The 12,956-nt window shown below is 37.1% G+C and overlaps 1 protein-coding gene across 23 annotated transcripts in view; it reads right to left on the bottom strand.

Moving 5' to 3' along the window:
* The window catches only part of SUPT20H (SPT20 homolog, SAGA complex component), a 37,166-nt gene that overhangs the window by 9,398 nt on the left and 14,812 nt on the right, over positions 1-12,956 (bottom strand). For 12 of the 23 annotated variants that reach the window (XR_003075172.3, XM_015277765.4, XM_015277769.4 and 9 more), the window contains exons 10-18: positions 12,040-12,179; positions 11,159-11,315; positions 11,018-11,074; positions 10,111-10,182; positions 9,037-9,194; positions 7,369-7,401; positions 5,364-5,481; positions 3,018-3,126; positions 1,568-1,735 (exon numbers count right to left, since the gene is read on the bottom strand). Coding sequence is in view for 22 of the 23 variants with exons in the window: in XM_015277765.4 (XP_015133251.1) it covers positions 1,568-1,735; positions 3,018-3,126; positions 5,364-5,481; positions 7,369-7,401; positions 9,037-9,194; positions 10,111-10,182; positions 11,018-11,074; positions 11,159-11,315; positions 12,040-12,179 (1,012 nt within the window). In the remaining variant the exon portion in view is untranslated. 23 annotated transcript variants of the gene reach the window in all.

Raw genomic sequence — 12,956 nt, 5'->3', positions numbered from 1 at the left:
CATAATTTATCATACATTAAGTCATAACTCTATTTAGGAATACTTGGACCAAACCAAAACAATTCCTTAGTGACCAGTTTAACCTAATTCATGTTTTTGTCCTAAAATGTTAAACACACAGTCTATACGCGCTGCCTGCACAATAGCACCATGTTAAGAACGTACCATGGAAAACAACAGATTCAACAAAGAACAGATACTGTCACTAAATCATCACGGGGGTCACTCTGAATTTCATCAGACAGCTAAACTCCCATTTGCCAACTTCTGATCAAATAAAATGAGCAACTTCTTTTAAAATAAGAACCAGATGATAATACTGCATCTTTCCAAGTTACTGTTCAGTGCCTTTACTTAAATGTAGTTTGTACGCAGCAATATTTGTTGTGGATGCCATAAGCACAGCTCATCAATAGAAAAAATGAAACAAAAAAGCAACCAAAAAGCTCAGTGGTTTTCTCTTTCTCAAAAAAAAAAAAAAAAAAAAGGGAAAAAAAAAGAAAAAAAGAAAAAAAAAGCTTTCATGTCCTGCAGAAAGAAAGGAAAGAAGTGTGAATGTCCAGCTGTTGTGATCAGGGCCTTACTTCTTAAGGTCTCTCACAACTGTGAGCAGTAGATTTACACAATCCATAGCACTAAAATAAGCACTGAGTAAATCTGGTAGAAGAAAACTTGTCTAAGTTTTCTAGTTTTTCTTTGTGCAAAACAGGAAGGCAGAAAAGTTACACCTTTTGAGCTACAGAGATTTGAAATTATTTAATGAAAAAAATGCATATTGGAACACTGTGCAGGATACTGGAATGTGCAGTACACGATTATTCATTAAAACTGAAACTGCAGCTATGTTTCTGTGTACAGATCTTTTCACAAAATGTCTCAGGACACATACATGTTTTAAAAATGGTGTTTTGATCTATAGCTACGATCACAACGATCCTGTCAGTGTTAATGAAAATAATTAAGCTAGGATGTCATTTATTATTGAAATTTACATTTTAACACCTGAGAATATGGTGCTATCATCATCAGCATCACCACCACACTTGCAATCAGCAATGATTTGTAAAACAGTGTAGGAGTGTTTTAAAAAATCATCTTATAGTTTATTGTATCACCACCTCGGGACTGATCAGATTATATACATACATAGAGATACAACTGCATCAGCTCCTATAACATTTAAAAAAATCAGATGCTTAAATTAAGTCAAGGCAAACTGATCTAACATACTGTTTTTACACTGGAGGAAAAATCTACACTTTGGAACTTCATCTCATCACATCATCTACCAGCCTTTCATAGAAGAGGAGATCATACTAATTGCATAAAAGGTATTAAAACGTATACACAAAGGGTGCATACATATATACAGAAAAAACGAACACAGTTACAATAAACATAAAAATACATACAGTGAACAAGAGACCTGCCTAAGGCTGCATAACTTACACAATTTAGGGTACACTGTACACTTAACTTTAATCATTCCACAGGTTAAGAAGTTCTATCTCTGGAAGCATTTATGCAAAAGCCTAAGATTTAATGGAGAATTTAGGTCGTGACTCACTTTGTGAAGAGCTCGCAGGAGACATGGCAGCTGGAGAGAGCATGCTAACTTGGTTAAGATCCATAGATTGTTTCCGAGAAAGACCTGGTGGCTTAGAAGTAGGTGGAGGAGGTGGAGGAGTTGGGGATTTTAGATGGCCACTTGACTGCTGTGGACTAAAGATATTACCTAAAAACAAACAAACAAACAAACAAAATTAAAATATCTTTTTGTTCTACAAGTACAAGATAACTCAAGTATCTTTTCGGATATGTGTTTGTAGAATGTTACAAGCAGAAATTAACTAAGTGGTACATAAAAACCTCTTTTCACAGAGACTACTAACCTTACTAAACGGACAGCATATCACTACCGGCTAGAAGGCTGTGCTCAGCAGGTAGTAGTTAATGGAGTTAAGTCCAGCTAGCGACCCGTTTCAAGTAGTGTCTCCCAGGGGTCGGTACTGGGGCGCATCTTGTTTAATATCTTTATTAGTGGCCTTGATGAGGGGATTGAGTGTACCCTCAGTAAGTTTGCAGATGACACCAAGTTAGGAGGTGGTGTCGATCTGCCTGAGGGTAGGAAGGCCCTTCAGAGGGATCTGGATAGGCTGGATAGCTGGGCTGAGGTGAATGGGATGAGGTTCAACAAGGCCAAGTGCCGGGTCCTGCACTTTGGCCACAATAACCCCATGCAGCACTATAGGCTTGGGGCAGAGTGGCTGGATGACTGTGAAGAGGAAATGGACCTGGGGGTGTTGGTTGATGCTCGGCTGAATGAGCCAATAGTATGCCCAGGTGGCCAAGAGGGCCAGTGCCATCCTGGCCTGCATTAGAAATAGTGTGGCCAGAAGGAGCAGGGGGGTAATCATCCCCCTGTACTCGGCACTGGCAAGGCCACACCTCGAGGACTGTGTTCAGTTTTGGGCCCTTCACTACAAGAAAGACACTGAGGCCCTGGAGGCCCAGAGAAGGGCAACAAAATTGGTGAGGGGTCTGGAGCACAAGTCTTAGAAGGAGTGGCTGAGAGAGCTGGGATTGATCAGTCTGGAGAAGAGGAAGCTCAGGGGAGACCCCACTGCACTCTACAACTTCCTGAAGGGAGGCTGTGATGAGGAGGGGTTTGGCCTCTTCTCCCAGGCGACAAACAGGACCTGAGAAAATGGCCACAAGTTGTACCAGAGGAGGTTTAGATTAGACAGAAGAAAAAACTTTTTCTCTCAAAGGGTGGTCAGGCACTGGAATGGCTGCCCAGGGAGGTGGTGGAGTCGCCATCCCTGGCAGTGTTCAAGAGGCGTCTGGATGAGGAGTTACGAGATATGGTTTAGTGGCTTGTGGTAGTAATGGTGATGGGAGGACAGTTGGACTAGATGATCTTGTAGGCGCTTTCCAACCTTATGATTCTATGATTCAATGGCTTTACAATAAGCAGAACACATGGAAAAGAAATGCTCAAGTGGATAAACAATTACCTGAAGAGCTACTTCCTGAACTTGAAGGTAATTTGATGGGAGGAGGTCGGTGTTTTACACCTTTCCCCAATACTGAAGACTGAACAGAGCCTGATATACTTTCGGGCTGCTAGGAGGGAAAGAGAAATTAACACTACCAGAGCAATAATGTGAGCTTCCATATATTTGACAGATAACATAAATCAATTAACTGATACTAGAATTCTCAAAACAGTGACAGAATATCCTTGAAACATTTCAGGCTTGTATTTATTTAGAAAATAAGCTATGAAAACCCCTTTTTAGGTAAAGTGCTTCCCATCAAGAAGAAACTCTAAAGTTCCAATAAAAATTAAACTGAGAAAAAAAAAAAAGACTTTGTTTGTCCAAATCTGAAGTCTTTCTTTATAACTTTTTACAAATGCAAGTGACAAATGCACTTTAAATAAAAAGATGGTTTACTCTTACTTGAAAACTTACGTTATTTCATTCATTCACCAACTGTAAACATCTGCTATTCCAATCAATAAAGATCTCTGTTCCTAGGATTAGCAATCTGAATACATTCAGGAAAATCCAGAATGCATACAAATCAATACGTTTTCTCACTGACTTCAGTGGGATCAGAATTTCCCTAACCTGTTTATATTAAATGTGCTAGGTTTGTGTTATTTCTCTATTAACATCCTTGTCAGGGTGTTTAAAAGCAATTCAACTTCAGCAAATCAGATCTACAGTGCTTAGTCACCCACAACAGACTCTAAATCCAGAATTTCAATAGCTGACATCATCAAAAGACTCAGTGAAATACATTTACATACATAGACTATATATAAAGCATGTATCCAATAAATGAAAATGGTGTCTGAACAAGACTAATATCCACAAACAATCTGAAACTAGAAAAATCAAGCTCTCAGTAAAGCAAACAGAATATTTCAGTGCTGGAGGCCTAACTTAGATTAACACAGGCTAAGAAATCAGAGCATCCACTACTGTACAGAATTAACTTCTCTGGAGAGTTTAGCCTTTACAGACTTGCAGCAAAAAGAGACATCTCCCCATTTCTAATCACTTTCAAACAAAGAGTATTTTGAGGAAAATTCTGAGCATTAGTTTCTCTTGTACTATTAAAGACTCCTTTCCCATTTTGAAAATAAAAACTAAAGCCACATTCAAAATGAAACAGATCATTAAATAAAGAAAACTAAGTAACTTTGGTCCACCCTTCCAGCGGGGGCTTGTACAGCTGGACAAGATGGCTTTTGGAAGGACTCTTCCAACCTAAGTTATTCCATGACTGCAGTGTGTGAGTTTTGTGTAGATGTGTACACACATACGCACTCACCTGGAGATGTGTGCACACACACTAACACACATTTGTATTCTTTGTATTTGTATTCTCTGACACAAAGTACTCTCAGAGCACCGTTGTGGCACTTTAGAGGAGTTATTTAGTAAAAAGATGTAGCAATGCAAATAGCCACAACAAACACAAATTCATTTTTTTTTATGGTTTTTTAACTGAGACTGGGGAGGTTTAGGTTGGATATTAGGAGGAAGTTTTTCACACAGAGGGTGGTGATGCACTGGAACAGGTTGCCCAAGGAGGCTGTGGATGCCCCATGCCTGGAGGCATTCAAGGCCAGGCTGGATGTGGCTCTGGGCAGCCTGGTCTGGTGGTTGGTGACCCTGCACATAGCAGGGGGGTTGAAACTCAATGATCATTGTGGTCCTTTTCAACCCAGGCCATTCTATGATTTATTTATTAGCTGGAGTGGTCAGCTTAAATACAGCTGACCACTACACTACTGAATCTCACCAAGAAAGCCAGCAGAAGTAAGGCAGGCACAGAACAGCGTAAACAAGCATGAAATTTGGGAATGTAGGAAATTTCTAACAGATGCATACATATGGGCATATGCACCTCCAGTTTTATCTGAAAATTATTCTCTTCAAATTAAAGGGAAAATAACTTCTAAAGGTAGAAGAAGAGTTCAGCGATTCTATCTACTTCTATGTTCACTGATGCATATTATATAACATACAGGTGCACTGTACTGTACTGCTCTGAGAAAGGTTAATCTGAATAGAGAAAAATGCTGTGTCAAACCACTGGAGCTAACTCTAATATAGATTACTGTAAGAAAAGTCATGGCTAAAATACACAATTACTGAATAGTAAAAACAAAAGTGCTTTCCTTAACTTCCTCAATATATTCACCATAAATGATTATGACAATGCGTTTAAAATTAATTCAGCTTGAATTTTTACATTATTTTACTTATAAATGTGAACGATGAGGAGAATTCTAATAATTCAATAATCAAAGGTGAATAAAAAAATATACAACTCAATAAACTCACTTCCATTTCCTTCCCTGGAGAAAGATGACTAAGATTGATCGATCCACCTGAATTATGAAACATTTTCACAGGACATTTAGCTTCACTTTTTACCAACTCATGATATTGGTTCACCACTCTGAAACAAACAAGTACATAAAAACATTTTAAAAGAGTAACAATTTGAACTACTAAAATATAAGCATAGATGATATATAAACGTATAACTGTGCATAAAGGGGACTTTAAATACACATCCATGTAAAATACACATACATAAAGACATACGCTCCTGGGTTCTGCTCTTATTCTTCTTCGAAGCTCTTTTTTTTTTTTGTTAAATTTTTAACCTTTTTTTTTTTCTAATGCCAACTACAGCTCCTCAGATAAAGCAGTTTCCCACATGAAACTTGAGCTTCTGTAATATCTATCTTACCAGAGAAACATATCCCACCCTTCACCATCATGCCTTATTCACATCATTGCGTTTTGGCAGTACCTACATTCGTACACAACTGTTTTCAAGGATGAAGCAGAGGAAAATTTCCAAGGTCTCTGATGAACACCCTGAGAACTCACTAACACTGAACCAGACCGATGCATTAGTTTCACAAATATCCCACTAGTTTTGTTTTTGTTGCTCTTTTTGTAATGTTTTAATAAAAAAGTATTAAAGATTAAAATAAGTTTTGTTACTTATGTACGTTAACTATCTTATATATTTTACAAGGGCTGCTCTGAAAGTAATACTTCTATTGTTGGCCCATGACATCAGAGGCAGATGTTGGTGGTATGGCAGTAGAGACTGAACCTTCTCATCAATATTCCATTACATTTTGTTGCTGTGTGACAGATGACAGAAGAAGGGAAAGTCTGACAGAATGGTGTCTGACGTGGAAGTGCATATGAAGCAAAGGTGTGGAAATGAATGCTTCCATGCAAAAAAAAAAACTTCAGCCATTAACATTCATCACTACTTGCTGAGCGTTTATGGAGATCAAACAGTGGATGTGAACACAATGAGGTGATGGGTGGTGTGTTTCAGCAGTGGCAATAGAAGGTCACTTCCACTAGTACAGATTTTCACACATGTGGCATGCAGGTTCTTGTTCAAGGCTGGAAAAATGCACAGCTAATGGTGGTGACTATGCTGAAAAACTGTTTTGTAGCTGATAATTTGCTCTGTTAAATACTGTTACATTACTCTCTGTATCTGTTGCAGTTTCCATGGAAATAAGCAGGAGGCATTACTTTCAGAGCGACCTATGTTTATGGGGCCCCCAAGACAATTTCTTTGCACTCAGTGCAGCCCAGGCAAGCCAAAAGGTTGGACACCCATGAACTGCATTTTAATTTGGTATAGTACTGATGTAATATCCTGCCATAAGCAGGGGCCCAAGGCTAAACAACAGAGAAAAGGAGGCAGAGTACCTTTTCTGCAGTTAGGACCTAGACAATCCAAAATCGAAGTGGTAAGAAGTAATAAAAAGCTATGTACCCAAACAGTGGGTACCCAACCATTCTACAACTAAAATACACAGGAGAACTGTTTTGGTATTTCCTTCTCTAAGAAAGCTGAAACAATGAGCAGCATTTAAAAAAACATAAATAAATGAAGCCCTGTGTCTCTCCTTGAGCTGAAATTAACAACTTCCATAACTGCTAATAACTTGCCACACAAAAATCTCAAGACAACATTTTTTGTAAGAGCTCTCAGAATTTTATCGTTACTTGTGTGATTGAGAATAACCATGCAAACAAAGAACAGCATGCTTAGAATTTAGGTACTGGGACAAACCATATTACACACTTGTTTTCCTCTGTATTTCCTTGCTCATCATGTGGGAAATGCAGGCTATCTCCTACTTATTCTCATAGTAACTAATTCCTCTTATTTTGCTTATCTGTTCTGCACGTTTCCAGAGATACAACATAAACAGTCATAATGGCAAAAAGGAAGAAAATTGATTATTTGGCATCAAGTCAGCTGGTTGTATACGCAATATCTGTTGCATATACAATTTACCTTTCAGCATCAGTCTTGGAACCAATGAGGAATCTGAAATGTAAAAAAGTAAGAAACATTTTTAGTGATGAACTGCATTAAAATAGTATGATTTTTATAATTATGAACCTTGAAAGAATATCAATGCTATTCTCTTTTTAGACTCTCTCAGAGACAAGAGATACTTTACTCATTTGATGGACTGGGTATTATTTAGTACCTGAAGTAAAAACTTAGCTTTGTAACCATGGGTACAATACACACCTGCTATCAAATACAGACACCTTTAAATTACTTACAAAGTAAAAAGTAGGATACGTAATTTTTTTTCTTTAAAAGAAATGGAAGTGAGTAACTACAACAGCATTGCTACTGTGAAAAGAATAAATCAGCATACCAACCTGGAAACACAGAAATACCCATACAGCCCTTACGTTTGTATGTCAAAACCAGCCCTATCTGTAGGACTTCAACATTTGGTTTCCACTGTTTGATTTCACCTGTCCAAATTCCAGTTTCCCACCATTTCCCAAAATCAAGCATTTTTCTTTTGTTTAATGCTTCTGGTTTGCAAACTATCTTATTACCTCTGTTAATGTTTTAATTTAAGAAATAAACAACAACTCCTCAGTCCTAGTGTTATTACACAACTGTAAACTAGATCCGTTGTTCTAAGTAGATCAGTATTAAGAACAAAAAGAGAAGAACCTTAGATTTTAACATAAAAAGCAGTATACAGGAATTATATACCAGACAATGATAAAAATTCGTTTTTTAAAATTGACATAAAGTTTGCTTAGGCTAACTGCTCCCTGCCTACTCTGCTGCACAGGTTTCTCCATGCAAAGTAGTCTCACATACAATAAGAAGAGCTAAGAATTGAGAACCTTTGTAAGAACTGAAGCCAACAATAGCAGATTCTAACTAGTATTACAAACAGGACTAAACTTCTTGGGAGCTCATGTTTACTGCCTTCATATGTTTAGCCTTAAATTCTCTATGTAAAGGTAAATGCTACCATAGAATCATAGAATCACTCAGGTTGAAAGAGACCTTAAAGATCAACGAGTCCAACCACAACCCAACCATACTACCCTAACTCTAACAACCCCCCACTAAACCATGTCCCTGAGCACCACACCCAAATGGTTTTTAAACACATCCAGGGATGGTGATTCAACCACCTCCCTGGGCAGCCTATTCCAGTGCTTAACAACCCTTTCTGTAAAGAAGTTTTTCCTGATATCCAACCTAAACTTACACTGGTACAACATGAGGCCATTTCCCCTCATTCTGTGACCAAGTCTTACATTTTCACAGCATCTGGCAGATCTCATCACAATGACCAAAACTGTGAGAACCACTGTGAAACATATGCTAACCACGTCTGGCAGTAAGAGAAGTAAGATTTTCTCATCTGGAGATTTTTCTGAAAGCATAGCTTTAACATACAAGAGCATTCAGAATTACTATAAAAGAACATTTAAGATATGACGTGAGTAGAACGTCTCTTTTTTCTCATCAGAATTTTTGTAATGAGGTTTATTAGCTGAAATTTTCAAAACAAAAAAACCTATTGAATCAGATTTCTAGCTCCTGAATGCTCTCATGCCAGAAAATGTTAAGTAGCGTTTGTCATCTTTAATTTGTTGGATCATAGCACGCAAAGATTAAAAGAACACAACTTACTGTGGTGGAACTAATAAGCTGTCACTCTCATCGTCACCTTTGAGTGTCTGAATTTTACCGTAGTACAATGGATTGCCAAGGGACTGAAAAATGGTCAGCTTTGTTTTTTGCAGCTGATTGCCAACTTCACATTCAAACACATAATCATCTTTTACTTCCTGGAAGACAGAAAAAAAAAGATCAAATAAATCCTACAAAAACAGTAGCAAAAATAGTCAGTAAAATAAGCCAATCCTATGAAATACAAGAGATAAATCAACACATTGTGAGAATAAACACATCATGAGTATTTGCTAAAACAAAAATTAGAAGGAAAAAGAGGAAAAAAAGAAGTTTACCATCTCTTAATAAATACCATAACATTGCAAACCTTAAAGCAATGATGTTGGATGTTGTACATAAGACTGGGTAAACATACGTACAAAGGATTATAAAAATAGCAGCAGTGCAAAAAAAGAGTTCTAAATAAAATGCCAGAGATGAAAATGAAGCTCTGTAGGGAAGTTTTACTTTTTCCTGTCATGAGACTGAAAAGACATTTGATAGACGCTGTTAATAAAGGCACTATTAGTAATGCCTCAGAAATTAGAAAGAATTAACGAACTGATTTATGACTAATTATGTTAAAATGACCTTTCTTTATCAACTCATGCAATCTGCATCAAATCTTAAGGCTTAACCTTAACACCACAGAAAGGGCTTTCTGTAAGAGGTATTTAATATCACATAATCTCTTTTGAAACAGCATCTGCATAAAGAAAGCAATTTGTTGATCAGAGTACTGCTCCCTGTAAATTCTTACATTTATTTACTGTACAGTGACAGCACATTACTTTAGAGATTAAAATTGCTTTCCATTGTGTTTCTGGTAAAACTGAGGAAATTACAACACTAATCATATGTATGAGGTTGTGTATGAAATTAGAAGTTTCTGTAATAATGTTTCCAAACAAATGCAGCACATGTAAGGTTAATTACATTGGATGAGGGAAGATTATTGCCATATTGGTTTAGATTTTATTGTAATAAGGGACATTTTAACTAGGGACAGAAAAGCTTGGCCAAATTACTCACGTGTGCTGGCCAAACAGTTGGTTGTGAGTCATCAGGCTTGATAGAACTTTCCACTTTGGCATATTTTTCCACCTTAAAATGGAGATAGGAAAAGGAAAACAGAAACAAAAAAATCCCCAAACCAATGATCGTATTGGGCCTGAGTTAATGTCAGCCTAGCACAGCTTCTTCGTTTTGAGTGGATAAGCCTAAAGCCTTCAAAAAGTGAGTACAACCCTCTGTGTTCAGCATTCTGAAAAGTTAAATTGGAGATCCTTACATTTATTGTTAGACCATAGTTGTTATATTAAACTTAACAAAAGTGAGGATTAAGACCATAGCATCACACAATGAGTGATGTGCACTGCCATCCTTACTAAGTCCAAAGCTACAATCCTGGCTACTCTACCCACCCCTTGTGTATACAATAGTATGCAGTGCCGAAAGCCAAGAATAGGCATGTCCTTGAGATCAGAATGCATACAGACTGATGAGAAGAATTTCCAATTAATATTTTCAATACCATTTTCAATTTTTTCTAACAGATAATTCTAAGTCTGATGGTATACATTACAAAGAAAAATTCTACCAGGCTGAGAAGCAACTCCTTTCAAAATACTTTCCTTACTTTTTAATATATTATCAAGACAATTTCAAATAGAAAATCTAACAGATGAACAGTACTAAAGATCAGTTTGCACTGTTGATCTTATCCAAACTATCACACTGCAGTTGCAACGTATTCCAATGTAGCTTAACTTGTTTTTATCCTAAACTAAAGAAAATTCCACTTCAACTGTCAATTTTTCTTTTTTTTTTAATTATTGCTATTTGATATTGGATATGATTTAGCCACTTCCTTTTTCCCCTCATATAATACAACTGAATACAATTGCTAATAATTGCAAAAGGTAACAACCAAACTTACATCCACTTCAGAAGGTGCAGTCAAGTAGCAAGGGTTCTGTTTCCACATATCTACACACTAGAAGATGAACAAAGTGGTGTTAGTGTGCTAATTTTTTAAATTAATAGCTAAGTTCACCCACCTATGTCTTAGAACACTCACATTTCCAGCTTTAGAAATTTTGAGGTCATACTGCTGGGCTCCTTTCTTGTCCTTCCTTTTCTGCAAGTAGTCAACCAATCTGAGCTGAGGTGGAGTTGAATAGTGAGCTACTTCCTGCTGCCTGTTCAGAGATGACTTTGAGTACCTTTTGAAACACCTATGGTAAGATGACAGATAAGTCTGTAAATCCATCACATGAAATTCCCCACCGTCAATGTGCAAGCACAAAAGCATGCAGTGAAATGCTAATTGAGACTAGAGAACAGGTTTTGAAATACTCATTTGTTTGATTATACAGCATAATTCAAACTCAATCTCAAATTCTTAAGAATACCAGTATTTTGTTCACGAGTTTTGGAGCTAAGAATGGGGTTATTTTTGAAACACATAATTAAATTGTCAAAACCAGTATAAAACTCGTAAGATTAGTATATTATCAAAGATTTCAATTCTGCCAAAATATCCATGTACTGCTCATGTATTTAGAAATTTACAGGCATGGGAACTACCCTTCATTCTTTGTGTCACATCCAATCTTTCAGCACGTCAATGCTATGTGGGATGCTCATTTAACACCTGTGTCAAGATTTTGTATGCAGTGGGCTCCACATTATTTACAGTGAGTTATGTCAAAATAGTATAACATTTGTTGTCATGTACAAAAAAAGCATATTGCAGCACCTATTACTGAAACACACATAAAAACTGAACAGTTCAAAATAAGATCCAATTTCATAACTGTTCTCTATACTCCAGATATTTAAGTAGATACTAATTTGAGCACTGCATAACAGAAGGCCAAGTTTTTGTGCAAAACACAGCTTGTTTTTCTTTGAAACACCCCATAAAAACTTGTAACATGCTTCACACAGAAGTAATACCGTTTCATGGGGCGAGTGTTCATTTTCTGCTTGTTGTACAGGAGTCTGTTTGTAGTACAGGTCACTGCTATTGACGGATCAAGACACAAAGGCTCAGCTGTAGCCAAAATAAGTTGGCTCTCAAGTAGGAGTTTGTCCTCCTGTAATACACACAGTTATTAATAAATGTAAAAATGAAGACTTCCACATCAAGTCAATGTAGACCTATACTCAGGAGAGAAAATACCCAACATTTACGTTAGCGGTCATTAAGAGTTACAGAGCTCTGGTTGGGGTTTCTAAAAGGAAAAGAGAACCTACTGTAATGTAGCGTGGTTTCTTTTCTTTCCCTTTTTATTTTTACATCACAGTAGTGGTAATGAACAATTTTCTCTTATCTTGATGGACTGGCAATCAGTGAGATAAAGATTATAGAATCACAGAATGTTTTGGGTTGGAAGGGACCTTTAAGGTCATTTAGTTCCAACTTCCTGCAGTAGGCAGAGACATCTTCCATCAGACCAGGTTGCTCAAAGCCCCATCCAGCCTGGCCTTGAAGGCTTCCAGGGAGGGCGCATCCACAACTGCACTGGGCTGCATGGGACTTTGGATTACAATTTGAAATGTAGTTTAGCAAGTTTGTGGCTCTGAAAAACAAATGAGTGGTTGCTTGCTTTTCAAGATTTAACTAACTAATTATTTAAGATTCTCTTTATTGCAATAACATCAAAAGCAACATGCTACTGAAGGAGTAATTGTATTATAAGACTATAATTGCTACTCCAGAGTTGTATGTTGAAGATTACTGAAGTAAGATAAACTAGTTAGAGTAATTCCAATAACGTCATTCTGCATTATCAAAAGATAAGACCTGATTCTATTAGCAATTCCCACCATTTTCTGTGACATCCTAGGGGAAGATAGTATTAACAAGTTAA

Source organism: Gallus gallus, chromosome 1, assembly GCF_016699485.2.
Source record: "Gallus gallus isolate bGalGal1 chromosome 1, bGalGal1.mat.broiler.GRCg7b, whole genome shotgun sequence".
Lineage (NCBI taxonomy): Eukaryota > Metazoa > Chordata > Aves > Galliformes > Phasianidae > Gallus > Gallus gallus.
This window is presented reverse-complemented; position numbering and strand designations above follow the sequence as displayed.